This window comes from Manis pentadactyla, chromosome 15 (genome assembly GCF_030020395.1).
Source record: "Manis pentadactyla isolate mManPen7 chromosome 15, mManPen7.hap1, whole genome shotgun sequence".
Classification (NCBI taxonomy): Eukaryota; Metazoa; Chordata; class Mammalia; order Pholidota; family Manidae; genus Manis; species Manis pentadactyla.
The window spans coordinates 46,786,766-46,813,409 of record NC_080033.1 but is presented as its reverse complement, the minus strand read 5'-3'; the positions used below and the strand labels follow the sequence as shown (position 1 = coordinate 46,813,409).

The 26,644-nt window shown below is 47.3% G+C and overlaps 1 protein-coding gene across 1 annotated transcript in view; it reads left to right on the top strand.

The window, feature by feature from the left end:
• CNGB1 (cyclic nucleotide gated channel subunit beta 1) overlaps positions 1 to 25,746 on the top strand; it is a 68,876-nt gene extending 43,130 nt beyond the window's left edge. The window contains exons 25-32 of the mRNA XM_057492889.1: positions 8,599 to 8,740; positions 9,452 to 9,611; positions 11,340 to 11,437; positions 11,530 to 11,613; positions 14,151 to 14,269; positions 14,552 to 14,698; positions 20,118 to 20,337; positions 22,970 to 25,746. Of these exons, the coding sequence (XP_057348872.1) occupies positions 8,599 to 8,740; positions 9,452 to 9,611; positions 11,340 to 11,437; positions 11,530 to 11,613; positions 14,151 to 14,269; positions 14,552 to 14,698; positions 20,118 to 20,337; positions 22,970 to 23,401 (1,402 nt within the window). The 3' untranslated portion in view covers positions 23,402 to 25,746. The remainder of the gene's footprint in view (positions 1 to 8,598; positions 8,741 to 9,451; positions 9,612 to 11,339; positions 11,438 to 11,529; positions 11,614 to 14,150; positions 14,270 to 14,551; positions 14,699 to 20,117; positions 20,338 to 22,969) is intronic.
• Positions 25,747 to 26,644: the final 898 nt, after the last annotated feature.

The following is a 26,644-nucleotide window of genomic DNA, read 5'->3' as shown; positions in this document are numbered from 1 at the left end:
ATAGATCCAGTCCAATTTTGTTGTTTTACTGTATGCACAGGCCAGCTTAGATATCTCCTTCCTCATTCCCATGGCAAGTCCAGGAACTGGTGGGATGAGTGCATCTACAGCTGTAGCAGTGCGTGGATCTTTGTTGGGGTTTTTTGATGATCATCTTCTGGCATGAGTCTTCCCGAGAGTGCAGATGTTGGAAGTTCTTTTTCATATCGTATCTTAGTTCATTTTCGGGGTAGCCCAATTAGGCTTTGATCCTCTGTATAAACACAAACAGACCCTTTGCCTACACTTTTATATGCCCTTTATACCCTTGTGTAGAACTCGTTGGAGGTTACCACACAGGAACTGCCCTTTTTTTTTTTTTTTTTTTGCTATCACTAATCTACACTTACATGACGAATATTATGTTTACTAGGCTCTCCCCTGTACCAGGTGTCCCCTATAAACCCCTTTACAGTCACTGTCCATCAGCATAGCAAAATGTTGTAGAATCACTACTTGCCTTCTCTGTGTTGTACAGCCCTCCCTTTTCTCCTACCCCCCCATGCATGTTAATCTTAATACCCCCCTACTTCTCCCCCCCTTATCCCTCCCTACCCACCCATCCTCCCCAGTCCCTTTCCCTTTGGTACCTGTTAGTCCATTCTTGAGTTCTGTGATTCTGCTGCTGTTTTGTTCCTTCAGTTTTTCCTTTGTTCTTATATTTCACAGATAAGTGAAATCATTTGGTATTTCTCTTTCTCCGCTTGGCTTGTTTCACTGAGCATAATACCCTCCAGCTCCATCCATGTTGCTGCAAATGATTGGATTTGCCCTTTTCTTATAGCTGAGTAGTATTCCATTGTGTATATGTACCACATCTTCTTTATCCATTCATCTATTGATGGACATTTAGGTTGCTTCCAATTCTTGGCTATTGTAAATAGTGCTGCAATAAACATAGGGGTGCATCTGTCTTTCTCAAACTTGATTGCTGCATTCTTAGGGTAAATTCCTAGGAGTGGAATTCCTGGGTCAAATGGTAAGTCTGTTTTGAGCATTTTGATGTACCTCCATACTGCTTTCCACAATGGTTGAACTAACTTACATTCCCACCAGCAGTGTAGGAGGGTTCCCCTTTCTCCACAGCCTCGCCAACATTTGTTGTTGTTTGTCTTTTGGATGGCAGCCATCCTTACTGGTGTGAGGTGATACCTCATTGTAGTTTTAATTTGCATTTCTCTGATAATTAGCGATGTGGAGCATCTTTTCATGTGTCTGTTGGCCATCTGTATTTCCTTTTTGGAGAACTGTCTGTTCAGTTCCTCTGCCCATTTTTTAATTGGGTTATTTGTTTTTTGTTTGTTGAGGCGTGAGAGCTCCTTATATATTCTGGACGTCAAGCCTTTATCGGATGTGTCATTTTCAAATATATTCTCCCATACTGTAGGGATCCTTCTTGTTCTATTGATGGTGTCTTTTGCTGTACAGAAGCTTTTCAGCTTAATATAGTCCCACTTACTCATTTTTGCTGTTGTTTTCCTTGCCCGGGGAGATATGTTCAAGAAGAGGTCACTCATGTTTATGTCTAAGAGGTTTTCGCCTATGTTTTCTTCCAAGAGTTTAATGGTTTCATGGCTTATATTCAGGTCTTTGATCCATTTTGAGTTTACTTTTGTATATGGGGTTAGACAATGGTCCAGTTTCATTCTCCTACATGTAGCTGTCCAGTTTTGCCAGCACCACCTGTTGAAGAGACTGTCATTTCGCCATTGTATGTCCATGGCTCCTTTATCAAATATTAATTGACCATATATGTCTGGGTTAATGTCTGGATTCTCTAGTCTGTTCCATTGGTCTGTGGCTCTGTTCTTGTGCCAGTACCAAATTGTCTTGATTACTATGGCTTTATAGTAGAGCTTGAAGTTGGGGAGTGAGATCCCCCCTACTTTATTCTTCTTTCTCAGGATTGCTTTGGCTATTCGGGGTCTTTGGTGTTTCCATATGAATTTTTGAATTATTTGTTCCAGTTCATTGAAGAATGTTGCTGGTAGTTTCATAGGGATTGCATCAAATCTGTATATTGCTTTGGGCAGGATGGCCATTTTGACGATATTAATTCTTCCTAGCCACGAGCATGGGATGAGTTTCCATCTGTTAGTGTCCCCTTTAATTTCTCTTAAGAGTGACTTGTAGTTTTCAGAGTATAAGTCTTTCACTTCTTTGGTTAGGTTTATTCCTAGGTATTTTATTTTTTTTGATGCAATTGTGAATGGAGTTGTTTTCCTGATTTCTCTTTCTGTTGGTTCATTGTTAGTATATAGGAAAGCCACAGATTTCTGTGTGTTGATTTTGTATCCTGCAACTTTGCTGTATTCCGATATCAGTTCTAGTAGTTTTGGGGTGGAGTCTTTAGGGTTTTTTATGTACAGTATCATGTCATCTGCAAATAGTGACAGTTTAACTTCTTCTTTACCAATCTGGATTCCTTGTATTTCTTTATTTTGTCTGATTGCCGTGGCTAGGACCTCCAGTACTATGTTAAATAACAGTGGAGAGAGTGGGCATCCCTGTCTAGTTCCCGATCTCAGAGGAAATGCTTTCAGCTTCTCGCTGTTCAATATAATGTTGGCTGTGGGTTTATCATAGATGGCCTTTATTATGTTGAGGTACTTGCCCTCTATTCCCATTTTGCTGAGAGTTTTTAACATGAATGGATGTTGAACTTTGTCAAATGCTTTTTCAGCATCTATGGAGATGATCATGTGGTTTTTGTCTTTCTTTTTGTTGATGTGGTGGATGATGTTGATGGACTTTCGAATGTTGTACCATCCTTGCATCCCTGGAATGAATCCCACTTGGTCATGGTGTATGATCCTTTTGATGTATTTTTGAATTCGGTTTGCTAATATTTTGTTGAGTATTTTTGCATCTACGTTCATCAGGGATATTGGTCTGTAGTTTTCTTTTTTGGTGGGGTCTTTGCCTGGTTTGGGTATTAGGGTTATGTTAGCTTCATAGAATGAGTTTGGGAGTATCCCCTCCTCCTCTATTTTTTGGAAAACTTTAAGGAGAATGGGTATTATGTCTTCCCTGTATGTCTGATAAAATTCCGAGGTAAATCCATCTGGCCCGGGGGTTTTGTTCTTTGGTAGTTTTTTGATTACCTCTTCAATTTCGTTGCTGGTAATTGGTCTGTTTAGATTTTCTGTTTCTTCCTGGGTCAATCTTGGAAGGTTATATTTTTCTAGGAAGTTGTCCATTTCTCCTAGGTTTCCCAGCTTGTTAGCATATAGGTTTTCATAGTATTCTCCAATAATTCTTTGCATTTCCGTGGGGTCCGTTGTGATTTTTCCTTTCTCGTTTCTGATACTGTTGATTTGTGTTGATTCTCTTTTCTTCTTAATAAGTCTGGCTAGAGGCTTATCTATTTTGTTTATTTTCTCGAAGAACCAGCTCTTGGTTTCATTGATTTTTGCTATTGTTTTATTCTTCTCAATTTTATTTATTTCTTCTCTGATCTTTATTATGTCCCTCCTTCTGCTGACCTTAGGCCTCATCTGTTCTTCTTTTTCCAATTTCGATAATTGTGACATTAGACCATTCATTTGGGATTGCTCTTCCTTTTTTAAATATGCTTGGATTGCTATATACTTTCCTCTTAAGACTGCTTTTGCTGTGTCCCACAGAAGTTGGGGCTTAGTGTTGTTGTTGTCATTTGTTTCCATATATTGCTGGATCTCCATTTTGATTTGGTCATTGATCCATTGATTATTTAGGAGCGTGTTGTTTAGCCTCCATGTGTTTGTGAGCCTCTTTGCTTTCTTTGTACAGTTTATTTCTAGTTTTATGCCTTTGTGGTCTGAAAAGTTGGTTGGTAGGATTTCAATCTTTTGGAATTTTCTGAGGCTCTTTTTGTGGCCTAGTATGTGGTCTATTCTGGAGAATGTTCCATGTGCACTTGAGAAGAATGTATAACCCGCTGCTTTTGGATGTAGAGTTCTATAGATGTCTATTAGGTCCATCTGCTCTACTGTGTTGTTCAGTGCTTCCGTGTCCTTACTTATTTTCTGCCCAGTGGATCTATCCTTTGGGGTGAGTGGTGTGTTGAAGTCTCCTAGAATGAATGCATTGCAGTCTATATCCCCCTTTAGTTCTGTTAGTATTTGTTTCACATATGCTGGTGCTCCTGTGTTGGGTGCATATATATTTAGAATGGTTATATCCTCTTGTTTGACTGAGCCCTTTATCATTATGTAGTGTCCTTCTTTATCTCTTGTTACTTTCTTTGTTTTGAAGTCTATTTTGTCTGATATTAGTACTGCAACCCCTGCTTTCTTCTCACTGTTGTTTGCTTGAAATATGTTTTTCCATCCCTTGACTTTTAGTCTGTACCTGTCTTTGGGTTTGAGGTGAGTTTCTTGTAAGCAGCATATAGATGGGTCTTGCTTTTTTATCCATTCTGTTACTCTGTGTCTTTTGATTGGTGCATTCAACCCATTAACATTTAGGGTGACTATTGAAAGATATGTACTTATTGCCATTGCAGACTTTAAATTCGTGGTTACCAAAGGTTCAGGGTTAGCCTCTTTAGTATCTTACTGCCTAACTTAGCTCGCTTATTGAGCTGTTATATACACTGTCTGGAGATTCTTTTCTTCTCTCCCTTCTTGTTCCTCCTCCTCGATTCTTCATATGTTGGGTGTTTTGTGCTGTGCTCTTTCTAGGAGTGCTCCCATCTAGAGCAGTCCCTGTAAGATGTTCTGTAGAGGTGGTTTGTGGAAAGCAAATTCCCTCAGCTTTTGTTTGTCTGGGAATTGTTTAATCCCACCGTCATATTTGAATGATAGTCGTGCTGGATACAGTATCCTTGGTTCAAGGCCCTTCTGTTTCATTGTATTAAATATATCATGCCATTCTCTTCTGGCCTGTAGGGTTTCTGTTGAGAAATCTGACGTTAGCCTGATGGGTTTCCCTTTATAGGTGACCTTTTTCTCTCTAGCTGCCTTTAACACTCTTTCCTTGTCCTTGATCTTTGCCATTTTAATTATTATGTGTCTTGGTGTTGCCCTTCTTGGATCCTTTCTGTTGGGGGTTCTGTGTATTTCCGTGGTCTGTTTGATTACTTCCTCCCCCAGTGTGGGGAAGTTTTCAGCAATTATTTCTTCTAAGATACTTTCCATCTCTTTGCCTCTCTCTTCTTCTTCTGGGACCCCTATAATACGGATATTGCTCCTTTTAGATTGGTCACACAGTTCTCTTAATATTGTTTCATTCCTGGAGATCCTTTTGTCTCTCTCTACGTCAGCTTCTATGCGTTCCTGTTCTCTGATTTCAATTCCATCAATGGCCTCTTGCATTCTATCCATTCTGCTTATAAACCCTTCCAGAGTTTGTTTCATTTCTGCGATCTCCTTTCTGGCATCTGTGATCTCTTTCCGGACTTCATCCCATTTCTCTTGCGTATTTCTCTGCATCTCTGTCAGCATGTTTATGATTCTTATTTTGAATTCTTTGTCAGGAAGACTGGTTAGGTCTGTCTCCTTCTCTGGTGTTGTCTCTGTGATCTTTGTCTGCCTGTAGCTTTGCCTTTTCATGGTGATAGGAATAGTCTGCAGAACTGGGACGAGTGACGGCTGGAAGGACTTCCTTTCTTGTTGGTTTGTGGCCCTCCTCTCCTGGGAGAACAGCGGCCTCTAGTGGCTTGTGCTGCGCAGCTGCGCGCAGACAGGGTTTCTGCTTCCTGCCCGGCTGCTATGGAGTTAATCTCCGCTGTTGCTGTGGGCGTGGCCTGGCTCGGGCAGCTACTCCAAAGTGGTGGAGTCGCGTTGGAGCAGGAGCTGCTGGGAGGCTATTTATCTCCGTAAGGGGCCTCCCTGCTCCCTGCAGCCCAGGGGTTAGGGTGCCCAGAGATCCCGGATTCCCTACCTCTGGATTAAGTGACCCGCCCTGCCCCTTTAAGACTTCCAAAAAGCACCCGCCAAAACAAAACAACGACCACAAAAAAAAACAAGAAAAAAAAATTTTTTTAATTAAAAATAAAGGTGGTCGTTCGTTTTTCTTTATTCTCCGGTGCCAGCCTCAGGCTTCTGCTCACCGGTCTTTCTGCCCTGTTTCCCTAATATTGGGGTCCCTGTCCCTTTAAGACTTCCAAAAAGCGCTCGCCAAAACAAAGCAGCAAAAAAGCAAAAAAAAAAAAATGGTCGCGCGCTTTTCTTATGTCCTCTGTCGCCCAGCCTCCAGTGCCTGCTCACTGTTCTTGCTGCCCTGTTTTCCCAGAATCGAGGGCCCTGCACTCTGGCCCGGATGGCTGGGGCTGGGTGCTCGGCAGCCCTGGGCTCCGTCTCCCTCCCGCTCTGCCTGCTCTTCTCCCGCCGGGAGCTGGGGGGAGGGGCGCTCGGCTCCCGCGGGGCCGGGGCTTGTATCTTACCCCCTTCGCGAGGCACTGGGTTCTCTCAGGTGTGGATGTGGTCTGGATATTGTCCTGTGTCCTCTGGTCTTTATTCTAGGAAGGGTTGTCTTTGTTATATTTTCATAGATATATGTTGTTTTGGGAGGAGATTTCCGCTGCTCTACTCACGCCGCCATCTTCCGACCCCTCTCGCCTTTACCTTTTCTGATACTCAAAGTTCTTATCTACAAAATGGGGGCAGCATTACATTCCAGGCATGCGTCAATGACCCCACTTCCTAGCTACTGAGCTTCTTGTGGGGAAACCAGCATGCCAGGAAAAGGGTCCCTCACCTGGGATCCAGAGATTTAAGGAAGTCACAATTCACCCTAGAAATTGGAGCTAAATTTTGAGGACATGCTGGCTTTTCTAAGGAAAGATTCCTAACTTTCCTTAAATCCTCAAAGGGGAATGTGCCCCAAGAAGCCGAGAACCTGCATCCTGGGGCTGGGCCTGGCACACCATGGCGGACAGGTCTGGGAGGGAATGGCAGGTGGAGGATTGGAGGACAGGAATGGCTGTCTGGGACTTCCTCCTGCAGGGCCCTCGGGAGCTCTTGCTGCTCAGCAGTGGAGGGGCACACTTTCTCGGCCCATCATTACTACTGTTTTCCAAATGCAGTTGTGCAAAGAATCTCAATATATGTAAAAAGCACAAATGTAAAGGAGGATTCCTCCAAAAGTCCAATATCATGGATAATGATTACTTTAAAAATAGTAACCATTTGTTGAATGCCTGCTGTGGGCCAGGCGCTTGAGGACCCAAGTTTCCACATATCTGGGTCCCTCATCCTGCTCTGCTTCTGCTCAGCCTCGGGTATGCAGGATCCCCACAGACCCAGTACCAGGGAAGACACAAGGACTTCAGGGAGGCCCCTAAGATGCGCCATCCCAACGGACCATTTCGCCAACCAAGAAAGGATTGGGGGAAAGCCAGAGGTTTGCGGACGTATCTCCTGTCCCCTTTGTGCAGCACCCACAACCCACACCCAGCTCCTAGACAGCACCCAGCTCCTAGATAGCGCCCAGCTTAGCCCCGCTTTCTGCTTTGTGCGCCCTCTAGTGGTTATAACCGGTATGGCGGGGGCTTAAAGGGCAGGCCTGTTGTCCTGAGATTTCCATGCATGAGGTGGTAATGAGGTGCAGGGCAGCCCAGAGCCCTGCCCCATTGCTCACTGCATGTTTACTTGCCTATCCCTTCTAGTTGGTGAGCTTCTTGAGGACACAGGGGAGTCTACTGCTCCCCCATTCAAGGCCCTTGGCAGGCACCAGTGACAGGGAAGGCTCTGAGAGGGGAGAACCAGTTAGGGGTCATTCTCAGACAGGATCATTGGCCAACCAGCTTTGTTCTTGATTTCACTGCTAAGCAGGGACCCTGAAAGTGTGGATGCATCAGAAGACTAATGTGGCTCCTGTGTACCACATCAGTAAGAGGACAGGAAGGCATAGGAAAGCTGTCTGGGATTGCTCTGTCTTGACCTCACTCTTTGCTGACCCCTGGGAGCGCAGCCTGAAGGTGTGAACAAGTGTATGAGGGATTCTTGCTTCTTTGTGATAATGAGACAAGCTTAGGGCATTTCCTGTGACTTTTACCACTCAGTAGGACCTCATCACCCATACCTTCCTTCTCAATCATTCACACTCCTGTGTCAAGGGTTACCAATGATAGGGGGATAGCCCAGAGAAGCAGATGACCCCCTGGATTCTAATCTCAGCTCTGGCACTTGGCAGCTGGTGGCTACGGGTGTTTCCTATCCTTTGGGGGCCTTATTATCACTATCTGGAAAGTAATGGGCAAAGAGGAAGATCAGAAAAGGTGGTCCTCAAGATATCTTCCAACTCTGATGTTGCTCTTGCTCTCCATGATATCCACGTGAGACTGAGGGAAACTGAGAGAGCCCAGGAATTAGGAGTCGGAAGACCCTGGTCTGTCCTCCTGCCAACTCTTCCTAGCAATCTTCCAGAGCCTCAGTTTCTACACCTGTACATGGGGATGACAATATGTCTCTGAGGGGTCAGAGTGCCCTATGGGTGCAAGAGGTAGGTTTCCTTGCACTTATGAGCTGTAAAGGGTTTTCTTTTTTGCACAGCGCACATCTATCAGAGCCAGGCCACCCAGGGCTGGCTGGCTGGGGCCTGCGATGACTGAGGCCCCTTCTCTTCTCTCCCTAGTTATGTTCGCTGTTACTACTGGGCTGTGAAGACACTCATCACCATTGGTGGGCTGCCCGACCCCCAGACACTCTTTGAAATTGTCTTCCAGCTGCTGAACTATTTCACAGGTGTCTTCGCTTTCTCCGTGATGATTGGACAGGTAGCTGGGTTGCTTGTCTGGCTTCTTATCCACCCCTGCAGGGCCCTGCTCCCTCCCACTGCTGCCAGAAATGTTGGCATCTGTGCCCATTCCTTTTGGATTAAGGCCTGGAAAGAGGCCTAGACCTAGACTCAGGAGCCTGGAGCACTGGGACCTGCTGGGTGGAGGGGCTGGTGGTCTGGGGCCCATTCCCGCTGTGAGGTTGCTTCCCTTCGAAATGTCGATCCCTTTGGGATATCTTGGAAAGCTGGGCTGAATGGCTTTCTGCCAGGGCTGGGAATTTGGGCTGTTCCTTTGGAGAGAAACCCCTGTGGGCTTCTAATATGCTGGGGGCACATCTTATATTCTTGTCAGAGCAAGAGGGGACAATCAGTGGTCCTCAGAACTACCTCTGAAGGGCCCCGCCCCAAGGAGAAATACACCAGGCTCATATTGCCCCAGATGGGTCCAAGCGGCCTCTGGCACCAAGAGGCCATATTGTACCAGAATCAGTCCAGCCCAGCAAGGCAGTTACTCGTTGTGTGGCCTCAGGAACCTGAGACCACTGGAAGGGCCACCAGCCTCCCTCCTGCCCCAGTCCATGCTGAAGGCAAACGTTCCCCATCAGCAACACCTTCTCTGTGTATGGACAAAGGGTGCCCATGACATATGCCCCCAAAGCCCATTTAATGGCTCTACTCTGACCCTTGACTCTCCCCCTTTTGCCCCCAGATGAGAGATGTGGTAGGGGCCGCCACCGCCGGACAGTCCTACTACCGCAGCTGCATGGACAGCACAGTGAAGTACATGAACTTCTACAAGATCCCTAGGTCCGTGCAGAACCGGGTCAAGACCTGGTACGAGTACACCTGGCACTCCCAAGGCATGCTGGGTAAGAACGGTGCCAAGCCACCAGCTCCCCCCGCCACACCGCTGGGCCCCGCCACATCCTGTGTCCCTGCGGCCCCAAGCACGGGGGCCTCTCTTGGCTGCAGCTCCACCATTTCAGTGAGAGGAGCCTAGCGGGGCTGGGCTGTCAGGGGAGCTCTGGAAATGGAGGGGCTTGTCTTCTGGGTGCCCTGCCCCACCTCCCTTCATCACCTTGAAACACATCCCCATTGGAGAGGGAAGTACAATTGAAATCAGGAGAGAAGGACGACTCCCTGTCTCTCCTTTCCTCCTCTCTTCCCATATATATACATGTAGGCATATATATAGAATTTGTAAATGTTTAGATGTTATACTTCACTTCTGAAATTGTTTGGCTACAATGATGCATTTAATTTAGCATTGTTTCTGCTTTCTTGGCCATGATGGGATATGCTCAGTAATCCTTGCAAAATGGAAGATTCTTATCTGTGCATAGTTTCTAAATGCAACAAAGTTTTCATGGATTATGAATAGATCCTTAATGGAATTTGAATATGCTAATAATTATATGTTCATTCATTTTATTTTATTTTTTCAGTTTCCTTTTTTTATCTGTGGGAGCTAGTAATTCTGTTGTCAGAGCCTAGGCTTCATCTTGGAGGTCCCTGAAAAGCCTGCAGACCACTGGCAATGCGTGTGCCTCACAGCTCCCCAGTTCCCTCAGCCAAATGAAACCCCACAACCCCCATGCCTCCGTGGGGCTCCCTCTGGTCTCAAAGAAGCCATGCTGCAGCCCCCCACCCAGGTCACCTGAGCTGGGGGTGTGCACAGGCGTGTGGACAATGAGTGATAGGGTCTTCCCTTTATCCATTGTGAGTGACTCCACCGTTTAACAAGGCACGTTCACATCCATGGCCTCACCCCGTTCCAGTGAAAGCCTTGTAACATCTTTATTGTTGCCCCTCTCAGAGAGGCGCATGTTCACAACAAATGAGGGCTCTGACCTGCCCAGGGTCATACAGACCAGCCCTTGAGCCCGTAAATAATTTTGTTGCAGTGGGAGGGGCATCAGGGGTGGACTTAGGTCATGCCAGGCTTTCTGCTGGGCACTGCAGACTGCATGGTGGGCAAAAAAGACTGGGCCCCTGCTCTCCTGGAACAGGCCTTACAGCCCCACAGCCTGGGTGGGATTCTGATTCCATCCCCCTGGGCTGTGTGGCCATAGGCAAGTTACTGCCCTCCTGAGCTTCCCTTTCCTTGTCTATAAAGTGAGAATTATAGTAGTGGGCACATTTTGGGCTTCCAGGAGGATTTACTAAAAGCATCCTTGTACTCTGTAAAAGCAGTGTTCAGTTTAGTTCTGTTCTTGCTGATGTCCTTACAGTGTGAGTAGGGAGGACAGATCATAATGCGCAGTTGCAGTGAAGGGTGTGATAAGTGCTGCAGCACAAGGACCACTAACATAATAGCTGGGCGGGGGATCCCCAGGGAAGGCTTCCTGGAGGAGGTGACATTAGTGCTGGGTTCTGAAGAATGAGTAGGAGTTAGCCGGGGATGTGCACAAGGGTGCTCTTGGCATAGGGAATGCATCTGCAAAGGCAAGAGAGGGTAGTCTCCCAATCTAGAGTGGTTCTGGGTGGCAGAGGGATGGCGTAGGGGGCGTCAGCCATTGCAGTGTGGACTTGACCCCTGTGTTTGTGGGGGAGGGGCCTGGCTGTGTCCCTGACCCTTGCCAGACTCTCATTTGCAGATGAGTCAGAGCTGATGGTGCAACTCCCAGACAAGATGCGGCTGGACCTCGCCATCGATGTGAACTATGACATCGTCAGCAAAGTGGCACTCTTCCAGGTACAGCCTGCCCATTGCCCTCACCCTCTGAGAGGTCCCAAGCCCACACCTTTCTCTAAATGGGGGCTCCTTTTCTCTCCTCTTGGGTACAGGGCTGTGACCGACAGATGATCTTTGACATGCTGAAGAGGCTTCGCTCTGTTGTCTACCTGCCCAATGACTACGTGTGCAAGAAGGTGAGGCCTGGCAGCTGCAATGTGGTCTGGGATTCACAGCTCCCTGCCTGGCAGGAGCTGGGCTGGAGGGGGTGCCTTTGAAAGCCAAGGGAGGTTTACAGAACAACACAGGCCCTTGCATGAATAAGCCCACCCCAGGGCTGCAGGCTTTTTTGGCCTGAGGAAGCTTCTTCCAGCTCCAGACATTGAACTTTGTTCCCTCAACATGGGGCCATGGGGCCAGGGTGAGGAACCCCACTTTGCAGAAAAGTACCCAGAGAGGGGCAAGGCCTGTACTGTGTAGATAGAACTGTTTCGAGGGTCTTGGTCTTCCCATAAGAAAAATGGGTGGGAGAAGGGGTGGGTAGGTCAGAGTTTGCCAACTGATGGCCATTGCATAGGAGCCAACCCATAAGTGTTTTGTTGGACTTTTTAATTTTTTCACATTAAAAACCCAGATTTCTGTCTGAATCTGCTAGCACTGAGCCCCATTTTCCCAAATAGCAAGAGTCAACTGGAATGGAAAAGGGCTGCCCCTGAAGGGAGATATCACGCTCCCTCTTGGTGCCACAGGCCCCACTACTCCCCACTGTCCCCCACCAGCTTCTTTCACTCCTTTGCATCACCCACCTGATCCTGGAAAATATTTGGGTTTGAATCCTGGGGCTAGGCAGTGTCTAGGGCCCTATTTGCTCTCACTCTTTGGGGTTCAAGGTAAGACTAAGGTCACCTGGTTTGTGAGTGGTCAGGGTTGGGGAGCAGGAACCAGATTTCAGGTCTCTTGGGACAGAGCCGGTAAGGCTGGAGTGTGTACAGAGTGAAAATATTGCCCAAGCAACCCCTTAAGACTCAGGAACCCCCAGTCCAAGAACGTCCCTGTCTCCAAGTTGTATGCTATGCAGCAGTGAAGTTTCTAGAAGCAGAAATCTGGAGGAAAGGGGAAAATAATGCTGCTGATGGCTGAGAATTTAAACCCATTTTAGAAGCCAACAGGGGTTGGGGAACAACAGAGTGATTTGTGTGACATTGCAGCTACTTTCTAGCTGTGCAGCCTTAGGGACGTAGCTTGCCCTCTCTGACTCTCTCTTCCACAGGTGAAAGAGGGATGCTGAAAGGGCCTCCCTGGCGGGTGGTTGGGAGAACTGAGTGCCACACACGGAGTTCATTACCGTGCCTGGCACAGAGCAGATGCCCTCGCTGCTGCTCTCATCCCTGGGAGGCACATGGGATTTGCTCAGATGAGGAAGAGTGGGTCCCGTTGTGGAGCTGGCAGTTGAAGTTGTGAAGTGAGCCTTTGGTAAGCATGTGGGAATGGCGCCCCCTGCTGTCCAGTTTTGCACTACAACGATCTTGCTGAGACTCCTGGTGCTGAGGTGAGAGCTCTCTCAACTCCTTATACCTTGGCCCTGTGTCCAATTGGACGCAGAAACCCTCTCCCTTTTTGTTAGCAAGGTCATGCATGTGCGAGATGCCCCGGAAACGTATGTCCAGTGAATCAAAAGTGTAATCGAAGTACCTGTCCTCGGTCTCTCTCCCTTTAAACACGCCAGGTGTGACCAACAGGTAGCAGGGCAGGGGCCTGTGAGAGCATGAGGACTGGAAGGTGTGGGCGGACTGGGTATTTCTGACTGCAGTCCACAGGGAACGATCTGCTCAGGCTTCTTTCCTTGGCTTACGGAAGACCGTCTTCTCCCTGCGTCTCTCTTCGTATCGTCTTTCCTCTATGCCTGCCTCTGTGCTACATGCTCACCAAATGGCCCTTTTATAAGGATACCAGTTAATTTGGACTAGGGACTTATCCCACTCCACTATGGTCTCATCTTCATTTAACTAATTACATCTGCACTGACCCCCATTTCCAAACAAGGTCACATTCTGAGGAATTGGGGGTTAGGACTTCAACGTATGAATGATGGGGGTTGGTGGGGGGAGACGCAATTCACCCATAGCAACCATGAACTCTGGAACCAGACTGTCTGGGTTCAAATCCCAGCTCTGCCTGGGCCAAGCTTTGTGACCTTGGGCAGAGTCCCTACTTCAAGGGGCTGTTGAGAATTAAGCAGGCTCGGCCACATCAAGCCCTTAGAACAGTACCTGCCACAGAGAAGTGGTACAGAAGTGCTGGATGTTATTTTCGTTAGTAAACACTGAGCTCCTGATGTGGTATGTGCTAGAAACAGATGTCAGCTTACTGTATGATACTGTATGAACCACTTAGATGTTCCATGCCTCTGGGCCCCCACGGTGTGTATAATTGGGAATTTGCAGCATACCTGCAGACACCTGCACCTCCTAGCTTATCCAGCCCTTTCCTTGCCATCACACCACTAACTCCCCACAGTAACCTTTCCAGTTGGGCAGGCCTGGGGTGGTCACCCTCCCCAGTCCACAGATGAGGAGACTGAGGCCCCGGAGGAGAAGTGACTGGCTCCACACCACACAGCAAGTTGGTGGCACGGCTGTACCCCAGCCCAGTTCCTCTGCACCACACCACCAGCCTCTGGGTTCTGTGGTCACCTCTGGCGGTGGCAGAGGGACCTGCCCCTTCTCTGTTTCAGGGAGAGATAGGCCGAGAGATGTACATCATCCAGGCGGGACAGGTGCAGGTCTTGGGTGGCCCCGATGGGAAGTCTGTGCTGGTGATGCTGAAAGCTGGATCTGTGTTTGGAGAAATAAGGTCAGAGGGGAGCTGGCTTAAAAGGAGGGGATCTGGACCAAGGCTGGGGAGAGGGGTGGCCAGTGGGCGGGGCCTCATCTTCCAGGGAGCTTTGGGGGGTCTGAGGAAACCCAGGTGGATACAGCTGACCTATGAGGGGTGGGGAAGAGCTGGGGGGAGGGGTGCGCTCTTACCTGCATGGGGCCAGCGCTGTGCTCCAGGCAGGGGACTGAAGGGAAGATTTTAAGTTGCTCAGAGCTGCAGCGTCCGATGGGTCTCACCTTCGTCTTTTCTTCCCCCAAGTTTGCTGGCCGTTGGGGGTGGGAATCGGCGCACAGCCAACGTGGTGGCCCACGGGTTTACCAACCTCTTCATTCTGGATAAGAAGGACCTGAACGAAATTTTGGTGCATTATCCTGAGTCCCAAAAGTTACTCCGGAAGAAGGCCAGGTACATTTTTTTAAATTAAAAACTCCTACGTATACTTAAGTGTGCATTTCTTAAGGACTGAGACTTTCTCATGACCATAGTTCCCTTGTCAAGATCAGGAAATACAATATGAAACAGTAGTTATGTCATCCCAAATCTCCATCTATCTGTCTAGACATATCTACCTATCTCTCTCTCTATCTCTCTTTATCTATCTATATATGAGCATCTGTTTTTCTGTCTGTATCCAAATTTATCTAACAATTTCAGTCCAACACCTCAGAGTTCATTCTAGCCTTCTCCTTTTCCATATTTGTAAATTCCTTCACCAACACTGAGAAACTGGCTCTCTTTATCCCCATTACATTTATTCATTTGTTCAGTCCTATAATATAGAGAAAGTAGGTTCAGAATTACTATCCCATACCACTGGGGGAAATATCTTTCTAGGTAGATTTCATTATTTGGTGTAGAATTCATAATTCTTTTTTGCCATTAGCCTGAGTGCCTAGGAGGTAAGTGTTGTGTTCAGTCATTTGGATTCGTTCTCATTTTCCTCCTGCCTCTGCGGTTGTCTTATTCATTTGAAATACACCCCAGTTCATGTGTTTCAGTTTGCATTCCATTTTTACAAGGTTCCCTCCCGCCTGATCCTTGTTGATTTTTTTGTTTTGTTTGGAAAATGCAGAACGTTAACATGGTACCAAAAGCCAAGCTGCTACAAAACTGTGTTCTCAGGCAGTGTCCCAGCTCCCCTGCCTGTTGCCCCATTGGCTGTGGGAACCCATCTCGTTGGGGTCTACTTTATCTTTCTTGTGTTTCCTTTTGCAAAAGCAGGTAGATCCACGAACATGTTCTTATTTCCTTTTTTGTCTTGCACCAAAGGTGGTACACGGTAGACTGATTTTTAGACGTTGTTGTTATTATTTGACATGTCCTGGAAAACGTTCTCTGTCTCACCCACAGACAACTGCGTCACTTCTTTGGACAGTTGCAAAACATTTCTATAAATGGGCATTAGGCTATTGCCAATAATTTGCGATTTTAAATCGTGCTGCCATGAATAACCTCATACATCTGTATTTTGTATTTGGGGAGTAGGCAACTTGTTTTTGAAAAGAAGGTTTTTGCTTTCGAATCCTTAAGATCAGGTTTTAAATGGAGTGATAGAGGCAGCATGGTGTGGTAGAAACCCACAGTAGGCTTGGGAGGCTGATGGGGCTGACACCCCACCCATGTGAGGTACTGGCTGTGTGACCTTGGCAAAGTTACTTAACTTTTCTGGTATCAGTTGTTTATGTATTTATGTAAAGTAAGGGTAATAACTACTACTTTGCTGTTGAGGAGATTAAATAAAATAGTGTGTGTGAATGCCTCCAGCAGGATACCTGGCATATGGAAGGGCTCAATAAATGCTCATAATAATAATTGTTCCTATTCCATTAAGATCTCTCTATAATTTTTCCATTGGATAAAGACATATTTTTTTTTTGGATAAAGTCTTTTTAATCCACATATCTGGCTTTTCCTCCCCTGCTTTTTATCAAATATTCTTATTTTCCACTTCCTTCTATGAAATCATACCATAAATCTACTGCATAGAGAGTGGTCACGATAAAGGGAACAAACTTAGCAAACACCCATTCACCCAACACAATAATTTATTGAGTGCATAGTTAGAGGTCCTGGGGACACAGCTGGGACCAAACAAAGCCTCCATTCTAGTCAGGGAGACTAAAAATGGAAAAGCGAATGCTTATGTGATGTGTCAGCTGGGGATTAGGGCTGTAGGGAAACATGAGACCACAGGAGTTGACAGAGGTGATAGAAGGAACTATTTGAGATAAGGTGGTTGGGAAAATCCATTCTGAGGAGGTGGCATTTCAGCTGAGACCTGCGCAGCATGAAGGAGTAAGCTGGGGGACTGCCTGCAGGGAAGAGCACTCCAAGCAGAGGGAACAGCATGTGCAAAGACCTTCAGGCTCAGTGTATGTGGAGTGTGTGAAGGAAAATGGGCGTAGCTTGACATGGGATGGGAGGAGTCAAGGGGATGCGAATGGGTAGGGCCTTGTAAATGGAGCCTCACAATGGCTTTGAGTTTTATTCTGAGAAAGACGGGAGCTATGCAGGATTTTATAGAGAAGAACGACTTGATGTGACTTAGGTGTTTACAGGATCCCTTTGGCAGCTTCCAGGTGAGTGGATGTTGTGTTAGTGTTGAGCACAGTAAACACAAGGTGCTGGGGGCCCCTGCAGAAGGAAGCTGCCCTGCCTGCTCTTCAGAAAAGCCACTGGGCCCTTCCAAAGGCTGGTTTGTCCAAACTTCTCCCATAAAAGCTGCCCACTTCCCCCTACTGTCCCGAGGAACAGGGAGGGTACAGTCAATCCTCATTATTCTTGGATTACATATTTGCAGTTCACCCACTCACTAAAATTTATTTGTAACCCCAAATCAATACCCATGGACTTTCACAGTAATTTGTGACATGTGCCAAGCAGTGAAAAATTGGAGTCACCCAAAGTGCATGCTCCCAGCTGAAGCTGAACAAGGTGACTCTCTGCCTTCTTGTTTCAGCTCATGCTGTAAACAAGTGTCTTTTCATGGTCTAGTGCTGTTTTCCACATCTGTGTGATTGTTGGTGATTTTGCTATTTAAAAGGACACGCATGTGTTGTGCTGAAGTGTTGGCATGTCCCTAAGGGCAAGAAGGCTGGATGTGCCTTATGGAGAAAATATGTATGTGGAATAAGCTTCATTCAGGCACGAGTTACAGAGCTCCTGGCCATGAGTTCAATGTTAATGAATCAACAATATATGTTAAATAAGATGTCTTTAAGCAGACACACACACAACACCAGATTAGGTATTGATCAGTTGATGAAAATGTTGCGATGAGAGGCTTGCAGAAACCTAAGCCTGTATTTCCCCCAGAAGCAAGGGTTCAGCAGCCACTAACCCGGTGTTTGCAGGGACTTTATAGAACTTAACTGCTGTGAATAACGAGAACTGACTGTTTATGTCTGGGAATTGGCACCAGGTCCACTGACTCTCTCTTCCATTCCCCTGCAAGAGGAGCAAGGCTCAGGGAAGCCCCACTTACAGCTGTCATCAGTTCCTCTTGGGTAGGTGAAGGTTTGATGAATCAACTAGGATTCTGCATAAGCCTTGCTCCTGATGGAGTGTACAGAGAACTTGTGCGCAGCACTGGAGAAGGCGGAGGTACTGGCCGGAGGCAGCCAGAGGAGAGAGGAGGGGCCCATGGACCCTGCAGCACTGGGACTAGGGGCCAGGGCATGATTCGCTAGAGAGGCTGGTTCTCTGGGCAGGCAAGCTGGAGGAGAGAGGCAGGGGATCACGTACAAGCTCTGTTCATCAAAGGAGAGACGTGGCCTGAAAACCACAGGGCCTGGGGACATCTGAGTTGGTGAGACCCATGTGTAGGATTCTGTCTGAGCAACCCACTGCACAGATGGGGGACCTGAGGCCCTAAAGAAGTGAAGTGCTCAGCTCTCTGGCTTGGCCACTGCAAGAAATGGGGCAAAATCATGCATGCCTCTTTCTCCAGGGACAAATGTTTGATCCTAATAATAGGGAAATACACATCATCTGAAAATGAGGATAAATTTCCTTAATCTGCACAAGTCCCAGAAGCCAGTTCAATGTTTCAAAACAGAGACATCCATTAGTAATCAGCAAAGGTCCTATAGATCATTCCTTTGTGTCATTTTAATACCATGCTGAGCCTTCCGGCAGATTGTCATGCTGTGAATTATGGACTTAAATAATGCAGGCAACAGTGCCAGGCATGGAAGAAGCCTCTGATGAATTATCATGTTTGTGTTCTCCTGGGAGAGCCCTAGCTAGAAAATGCAAGTCTTGGGCAATTAATATCAGTATGCACAATTTAAATCCATTGCCGCTGATTAGATAAGCAGCCAGTAATGACCTCATTTTTAAACAAACAAGTTTCGCTGGAACTCGGATAAATGAATTTGCCAATTTGTAGTCTAGGCCCGCTAGATTGCAGACGAAATTCATTTGTTCTTGAGCCAAACCACTCATCACATATTTGTAGTGTGAAAAAGTCCTTATGACAAACTGGGGCTCTGTTTGATGGAAGGTTCTATCCTTAGTTAGAGAAGCATTTTGACATGTTGCATTTTTTAAAATGGAAATGTAGTTTATATGAATTATTAGTTTCATGAGTACAACACAGTGATTTGACAATTACATACATTACAAAATGCTCATCACAATGAGTGTAGGTACCATCTGTCACCATACAAAATTATTACAATATTATTGGCATATTTAGGTTTGCGTTTTAGTTCTGCCTCCAACACTTCCAAGCTGTGTGGCCTTGGGAAACTTACTCACCCTCTCTGGACTTATGTATCTTCATTTGAAATGAGGGAAAATAATAGGACTCCCCTGTGAGGATTCTGTGAGCCTTCAATGACAGAGTATGTATCAGTCATCTATTGCTTCATAACAATTATCACAAACTTAGTGGCTCAAAATCATACATACTTATTATCTCAGAGTTTCAATGGGTCAGAAGTCTGGGGACAGGTTAGGTGGGTCTGCTACATGGCTATAATCAAGGTGCTGGCCAGAGCTGGGTCTTGTCTAAAGTGTAGGCTCAGGAAGACTCTGCTTCCAAGGTCACATGGTTTTGGGCCAAATTCAGTTCCTGAGGTTGTAGGACAGGGGGCCTCGGTTCCTAGCTAGTTGTTGACTTATGGCTGCCCTCAGGTTTTGGCCACATGGGCCTCTCCCAACATGGCCACTTACTTCATCAAAGCCAGCAAGGGAGAACGTCTCCTTGCAAGACAGAGATCACAGTCCCATGTGACATATTCCAAAAAAGTGAGATTCCATCACCCTTGCAATAGGCTATTGATTGGAAGCAAGTTGCATATCCCACTCACCCTCAAGGAGACGGGATCACACAGAGGCATGAACACCAAGAAGGGAGATCACAGGGACCACCAAAAGTGCCTGTAAAGTACTGAGCACAGGGCCTGACACATAGAGTTGGTGGTGCTGGTGATGATGGTGGTAGGAGAAGATGCAAGAGGAGAAGGAGAAGCAAAAAGCTTTGGGTCCTTTTCCAGCTGGGCATCCTGTTTTTGATTCCATATATTCAGGTATCCTTCAGTATTTGCTGTGTGACCTCAGAAAAGTTACTCAACCCCTCTGAGCCTGTTTCTTCATCTATATGGTTCAGATGATAAGACCCGGGTCATTACGATTGTGCTGATCATTCAGTGAGATGCATGCATAAAGCCCTTAGCGCTGTGCTTGGTCCAGAAAATGCTCTCAGAAACCGAAACTGTTGACCAAAACAACCCTCAGGACAGAGCTCCTGCTTGAAAGGTCCCTAAGCACAGGAGCCTTTCTTCTTGCCTGGGACGTTAGCGGACTTGCTTTCTTTCAGGCGCATGCTGAGAAATAACAACAAGCCCAAGGAACAGAAGAGTGTGCTCATCCTTCCTCTCCGGGCCGGCACCCCCAAGCTCTTCAGCGCCGCCCTGGCTGCAGCGGGGAAGATGGGGGCCAAAGGAGCAAAAGGCGGCAAGCTTGCCCACCTCAGGGCTCGACTCAGAGAGCTGGCCGCGCTGGAGGCGGCTGCGAGACAGCAACAGCTGCTGGAACAGGTAACGCGGTTGGGAGCCCACCACCCGTGCATCTCCGCCGCGCCTCAGGGAGTGGGCCGAACCCAACGGACGTGCGACTGTAGGAATTTCCCTCCCTGCTTTCTATCGCTCAGGACTCACTTGCGGACAAGTACCATAAATGCAAGTCACAGTCTAAACTGAAACTAGCTTGAAAACAAAACAAAACAAAACCACACACACACAGGGATTTTATTGGGTCAAGCAGTGAAAAGTTCGGGCAAGCCTGGATCAAAAGCTCCGGTGACACCAACAGGACTAGTTTTGCCATTCTGTTGTTTCTACTTTCCCACAGGGATGGCTCCATTCCCAGGCAGCCAGAGCTCTAGGATTACCTCCTCCTGGTTTAGCAACTCCAACAGAAAGTGCCACTTTCCCAGTAATTCCAGCATGTCCCAGGGCTCACTGTGATTGGATAGAACTGGGTCACGTGTCAATTCCTGAGCCATTCAATGGGACGCTCTGGAGAAGCCTGGCTCACCCGCCCACCTCTGGACTGAGAGTAGGGGTGCCATCTATGGGAAGGCTGGGTGCTGTTGCAGAAGTAGAAGCAGTGGGTGTGGGCAGCGCATGTCCCTTCCCAGGTGGCGGTGATGTTCTCATTTTTAATATTGTGTCTGTGTCAGTTTAAAAGATTTGAAAGGAAAAGGCCTGCCAGTGGGCATGGTGCCAATTGCCCCCATAAATCTAAAGGGAATTGAAAAATTAGTTCTGGGACTTTATTTTTCTGTGACTAATGCCAAAAGTGCCAATTAGAATGATTGCACTAATTACGGCTGTTCATGACTGTCCTCTGGGGAGGCTGCTGGGAAAGGGGGTTAGGAAGGAACTCAGTGGCAGGGAGCTGGCAGCAGCCTACATGACAGAATTCAAAGAAGCCTAGTGAACTCAGTCTCAATTCAGGCTGGTGTCGGAGTCTGGGGTACCCATCCTGGGATGATCTGCTAGGAGTCTGGGGAGTAACATCAAAGCTACCTGGGCTTCCAAGACATTCTGGAGTTACAGCCACTCACAGCTCCAGATTGAGGACAGATGTGATAGCCTGGCTCACAGACTGCCTGGGGCAGAGTCACGCCACCAAGCTGGGGTCTTTAATTTGGCTGCTGTGTGGGGCTGAGCAGGCATGACCACCAAGTGTTCTCAGTACAGTGAAATGGGGCTTCTTGCTTTTCTGAGTGTTAGCTCTTTACTCTGGCAGCTTGGAGATGTGAATTAAATGTGCATAAGAGTTCTAATAAAAGGCAATTTTAGAACAACCAGGGCAGGGTGGCAGAGTGCAAGGAGCTCTTAAATAGCAATCCAAAGACCCAGGCCCAAATCCTGGATCTGTCATCACCAGCTCTGTGACCTGGAGAAGCTTCTCAAGCTTTCTGAGACCAGATAACTCATGGTTACAGAGATGAGGCAGGATACCTTGGACACCTTTTATAGAAGCGTGACTAACATCGCGAAGCACTTGATCAACCTTCCCAAGATTCTTCTGTTTCCATTCATAGTGGGTGATTCCGAAGGTCCTATGATGGGCACAGTCTGGTTATGCTGCCCTGGAAGTGCATTTTCCAAGTTGCAGGTGGACAAGGGAGCGTGGAACAGGTGCACCAAAACATGCAGAAACACTAGACAGGGAGCCGCACGTCTCCGGAGCTGCCTGGGTTCTAGGAGTGTCTGGGCTCCCCCCACCCGGCTCCCCTTCCTTCACCACCCTATGACTGGAGCAAACTTCAGGGCGTATCTATTCCTCACAAGCATGCTGACTGCTTTCCCTTTAACTTTACCACCACCAGCTCAAGTGAGTCTCAGACAGCTTTGGACCATTTGGGCCTCCTCTGGGGGCTACTCCCTTTTCTTTCCATGCAGATATGGGTCAGGCAGGGCAGGAGGGGCCATGGGTACCCACAAAGGCTTGGCTTTTCATCCAATTCCCTCTTGATACGTAGACATGGCCAGTGTCCACAGGAACCCTGAAGGCTGCAGGCTGGAGGTACCTACCAAGTCCCCAAATTTCTGGGGGCCTCAGCCCAGCCTAATGCTGGTAGTACCCCACCCATTCTTCCTGAGGCTGGGGTGGGGGTCTCAACGTTTGAGACCTTCCAGAAAGGTGGGCAGGCCACAGCTACTCCTGCGTGCATAAGCCTTTGGCTTGTTTGCTTTTAGTTTTTCTCATCTACCCAGGAGCACCCTGCCCTGGTTACTGGGGTGGGAAAGGCAGGTGGGCTCGGTTTGCAGAAGCATTAGTGGCGCTCCCTCCTGGTCACAGCCTCTCCTCCCTCCATAGCTCAGGGGCCGTTTCGGCCCTTGAACCGGCACCCTCACTCTGGCTTCCAGCCCTGCAAATTAGCAGAGACCTAGACTATCCCCAAGACCTTCCACTGAATCCAACTGGGCCTTTTAATTCTTAAACTTCCCCGTAATATATTCTGTTTCTACCAAATAACCCTGATGCGGCTCCGTCCCCCGACTCCCCTCCATTAGATTGCACCGGCTGCGCGCTCCACCATCATCCTCCTTGGGGTCCGAGTAGGGAAAAGCGAAGTGTCCAGGACCACCCCCACCTCCCACCCCGCAAGAACCTTTGGAAGTTCTGTGCCTCACCAGTCACTTTTCCGCGTTTCAGGCCAAGAGCTCGGAAGCAGCCGCTGGAGAGGCGGGCTCGGCCGCCCCCGACCCGCCCGCGGCCCCGGGAGAGCCCGCCCCGGACCCGCCCGCGGCTCCCGCAGATGCCGCCCCCGACCCGCCCGCGGTCCCCGGAGAGGCCGCGCCGGACCCGCCCGCGGCCCCCGCAGACGCGGCCCCCTCAGAGGCCGCCCCCGACCCGCCCGAGGCCCCCGCAGACACCGCCCCCGACCCGCCCGAGGCCCCCGCAGACGCCGCCCCCGACCCGCCCGCGGCCCCCAGCTCTCCGCCACCTGCCCCCACTGGGAGGTCTGAGGAAGGCGGGGAGCGGGCAGCCGGACCCGAGGAGCAGTCGGCGCGGATCCGCGTGAGCCCGGGCCCGGACCCCGGCGAGCAGATCCCGTCGGTGGAGATCCCGGAGGAGAAGGAGTGAGGCGGCGGCCAGCGCGCTCCCGGCAGGTGCGCCCAGGTCCCTCAGGCCGCCCGCCCCCCTCCCCAGACCGAGGCGCGCGGCCGCAGTAGTGGCCACAGTCGCCCTCAGCTAAGCGCCCGGGTGGCGCTCCTGCCCTGACATCAGCTTCTCCCGAGGGATGGCCTTGAAATCTACACATATCCTAGTGTTCGCGTCCCTAGATTCCCACGGTCACTTGAGAACCCTACCTCCCCACAACTGCTACTGTTTGCAAGAAAAAGTTCTTTTCTGTTTTGAAAGTTCAGAGCCGAGGACAGAATGGAGCTTCAACACCATGGGAAGCTTTGTTGGAGCTCAGAAGGATTATTGAATGGGGTTTCCCTTCAGGAATTTGTCTCCCACCTTTCTAGGGCAGAAACTCCTCAGCAGAAAGGAGAGCAGCTGTGCTGTTCGTCTAACTAAATGGGAATTACCGTACACCTGACCCACGGGCCGGATGCTATTTTTCTTGGCTGGGCAGTCACATCAGGAACGAGATGCTCGTATGAGCGGTTTAGCACTTATCTCCCCAGACTACGTTCAGTTTCCAGCCCAGTGCTATTATCTCAGATAAAATGGAAATGGACTTATTGGCAAGGGCTGCGAAGATTTGTGAGCGTCCCCTCTACCAGTCACCCAGCTCTCTGCAGAGATTCATCTGTTACTTGCTGACACCCTTGGTAGAGAAATGATGGTAGCAACTTCGATTAATCCTAGGAGATGAAATCTCATAGCTGACACCAGTGAAGTTCCTGTAGTTTCTCCAGATCATGTCATGTTGCTTTTAGGATTCTAAAAAAAAAAGGACTGGAATTCCAATAGGTTCTGCCCATTTTGTGTAAAATCACAGGAACATTATGGACTGCTTAAGGGCCCCCTGAGGGCTTGCAAATGTGTGTATTTGTCCATCAACCTAAAAGCAAAACATTTGTGTCCCCTGTGAAAAAATTTAAAAATTATGGAAGTTCCTGGTCTAAGCATTTCCAAATTCCAGGTTAACAAACATTTACCTAGTTAAGAACATGTCACATGATCTGAGTAATCACATTGAATGTAATGATGAGCGATATTATTTTAGCCTTTTAAAAAGCCTATATTAATTTATTTTAATAGGTAATAATGTATTTACATGGATGAAAAAGGTTACCCAGTAAACATTCTCCCTCCTACCCCTGGCTCCCAACTTCCCTGATCGTCTTCCAGGAAGCAACCATTATTATAAGTTTCTTGGGTATCATTTCAGGGATAGTCGAAGCTTACACAAGAAAATGTGTTCATACATTCTTGTTCTTCTCCTTCACTTTTTTACACCTATGGCAACATACTAGGGCCACTGTTATTTTTTACTTGATTTAATTTGGAAATGCTTCCCTCAGTACATAAAGGGCATGCTGTCTAGTCCATTGTAGTCCATTGTATGGAAGTACCATAACATTTAACTGCTCTCCCATTGATGTGCATATGAATTGTTTCCAATCTCATGCTGTTAAAAATAATGCTGCGATAAAAAAAATCTTGTACAGGCACAGTTTCACTGGTAAACATTGTTTTTAAATAGGGGGCGTATGGAGGTTTGGGCTAATTTTTTTCTGTACCATCCTCATTTATCATTTCTGTGTTTGCACTACATACTCTAAGATCCAAGCATAGAGAATGCTTCCTTCTTTAGCAAGTATTTCAGATACGTCAATAAAGTAAATGTCTTGCCCTTCAATAGATGGCAAAATGTTGCAAGGGCACCTTCACTGTGAGATCCTATTTTATAAGGAATCTTTTTTTATATGAATGTACTTATTCTTTCAGATATCAACCCTTGAATGTATACTGCTTATTATATAAAGCGAGAGATTCTTGAGGTTCCCAACAGTTGCCCTGGAAAGAAAATTGATTTTGAAAGGAGATTAGCAGTGTCTTAATTTCACTGAGAGATCTCATTAAACTTGACAGCTTCACAAACTTGGATATTAGATAAATTGAATTTGAGGCTGACATTATTCTCCAAACAGAATTGGACTAGTTGATTGCCAAGATATGGATGGCATACCTCAGAAATACTGTAATTCTGCAGCTGAAACAGGATCTTTGTTTAATGTGTATTGAATCCCTACTAATTTAAAATGTCCCAACATTTCTTGCATTTTGGTAGAAAATGAATAGCAAGTTATTTTTTTAACTACATAAATATTTTAAGTAATATTAATACTGAGAAGCTGTTTAAAATTTCATTATCAAAATATGTTTGGCTACCTGCAATATTTTCTTAGTAAACACGAACACTGCGTTTACACCCTGGCCTTCATCCTGTTACAACGCATTTTAATTAAAGTATTTAGACAAATGTTCCTGGCTTGTGGATTCATTTCAGAAACTGACCATATATAACAGCCACTTTTGTGAGAAAAACTAAACATTTCCTGGCTCATCTCCTATTGACATCCTTGGGGCTATCACCCATCCTACCTTCCTGTTGCTGGATAATATCTCTGTGACATACCCTATCAAAGCTTCATGGGCCCTGGGATTCTAAGACCTTCAAAAGCAGCCCCTTTGTATCTGGTCTCACCTACTCGTCTCACCAAGCCAACTGCTTCAAGTCCAGTTTCCCCAACCCCACTGGACTTGTTCCCCCTGTGGTCTTGAAAGACTCGTTGAACACTTGACAGGAAGTCCCCTGAAAACTCTGTTTCCTCTGAATTCTGCCTCTGTCTAGGGTTATACACAAAGGGTGTAATCACCTCTTTCTTTGCTTTTTAACTGAGAATTTGTACAAAGGCCTGGAAACCTGTTAATTATAATATAAATCACAGCTTTCCCCACCACTCTTGAATGTATTTAATACAGTTTCTTAAAAAAACAGATCCTAAAACACCCCAACTAAGGTCTACCTTCCTGGGATGGAGCTCCATTCTAGGCTGGGCCCAGGGCGGGCTTCATGCAGTCACACATGCCACCATGCTCCGCACTTGCTTGATGCTCTGCTGTCACTATCTTGAAGTTTGTAATGATTTTTGAACAAGCAAGCCTGCATTATTTTGCACTGGGCCCTGCAGTGTCCTGACTAGGTTGGAGTACCACCTCATATCTGAAATGGCCAACAGGAGATGGAGGCAGAGATGTATCTTTTTGCACTCTGCTTCCATCTCCCTTCTTCCAGCCACAGGATCCTGCTTCTTTCTGAAACATTACCTTTCAACCACGTATCATGACTCAACCATGACAACGCAA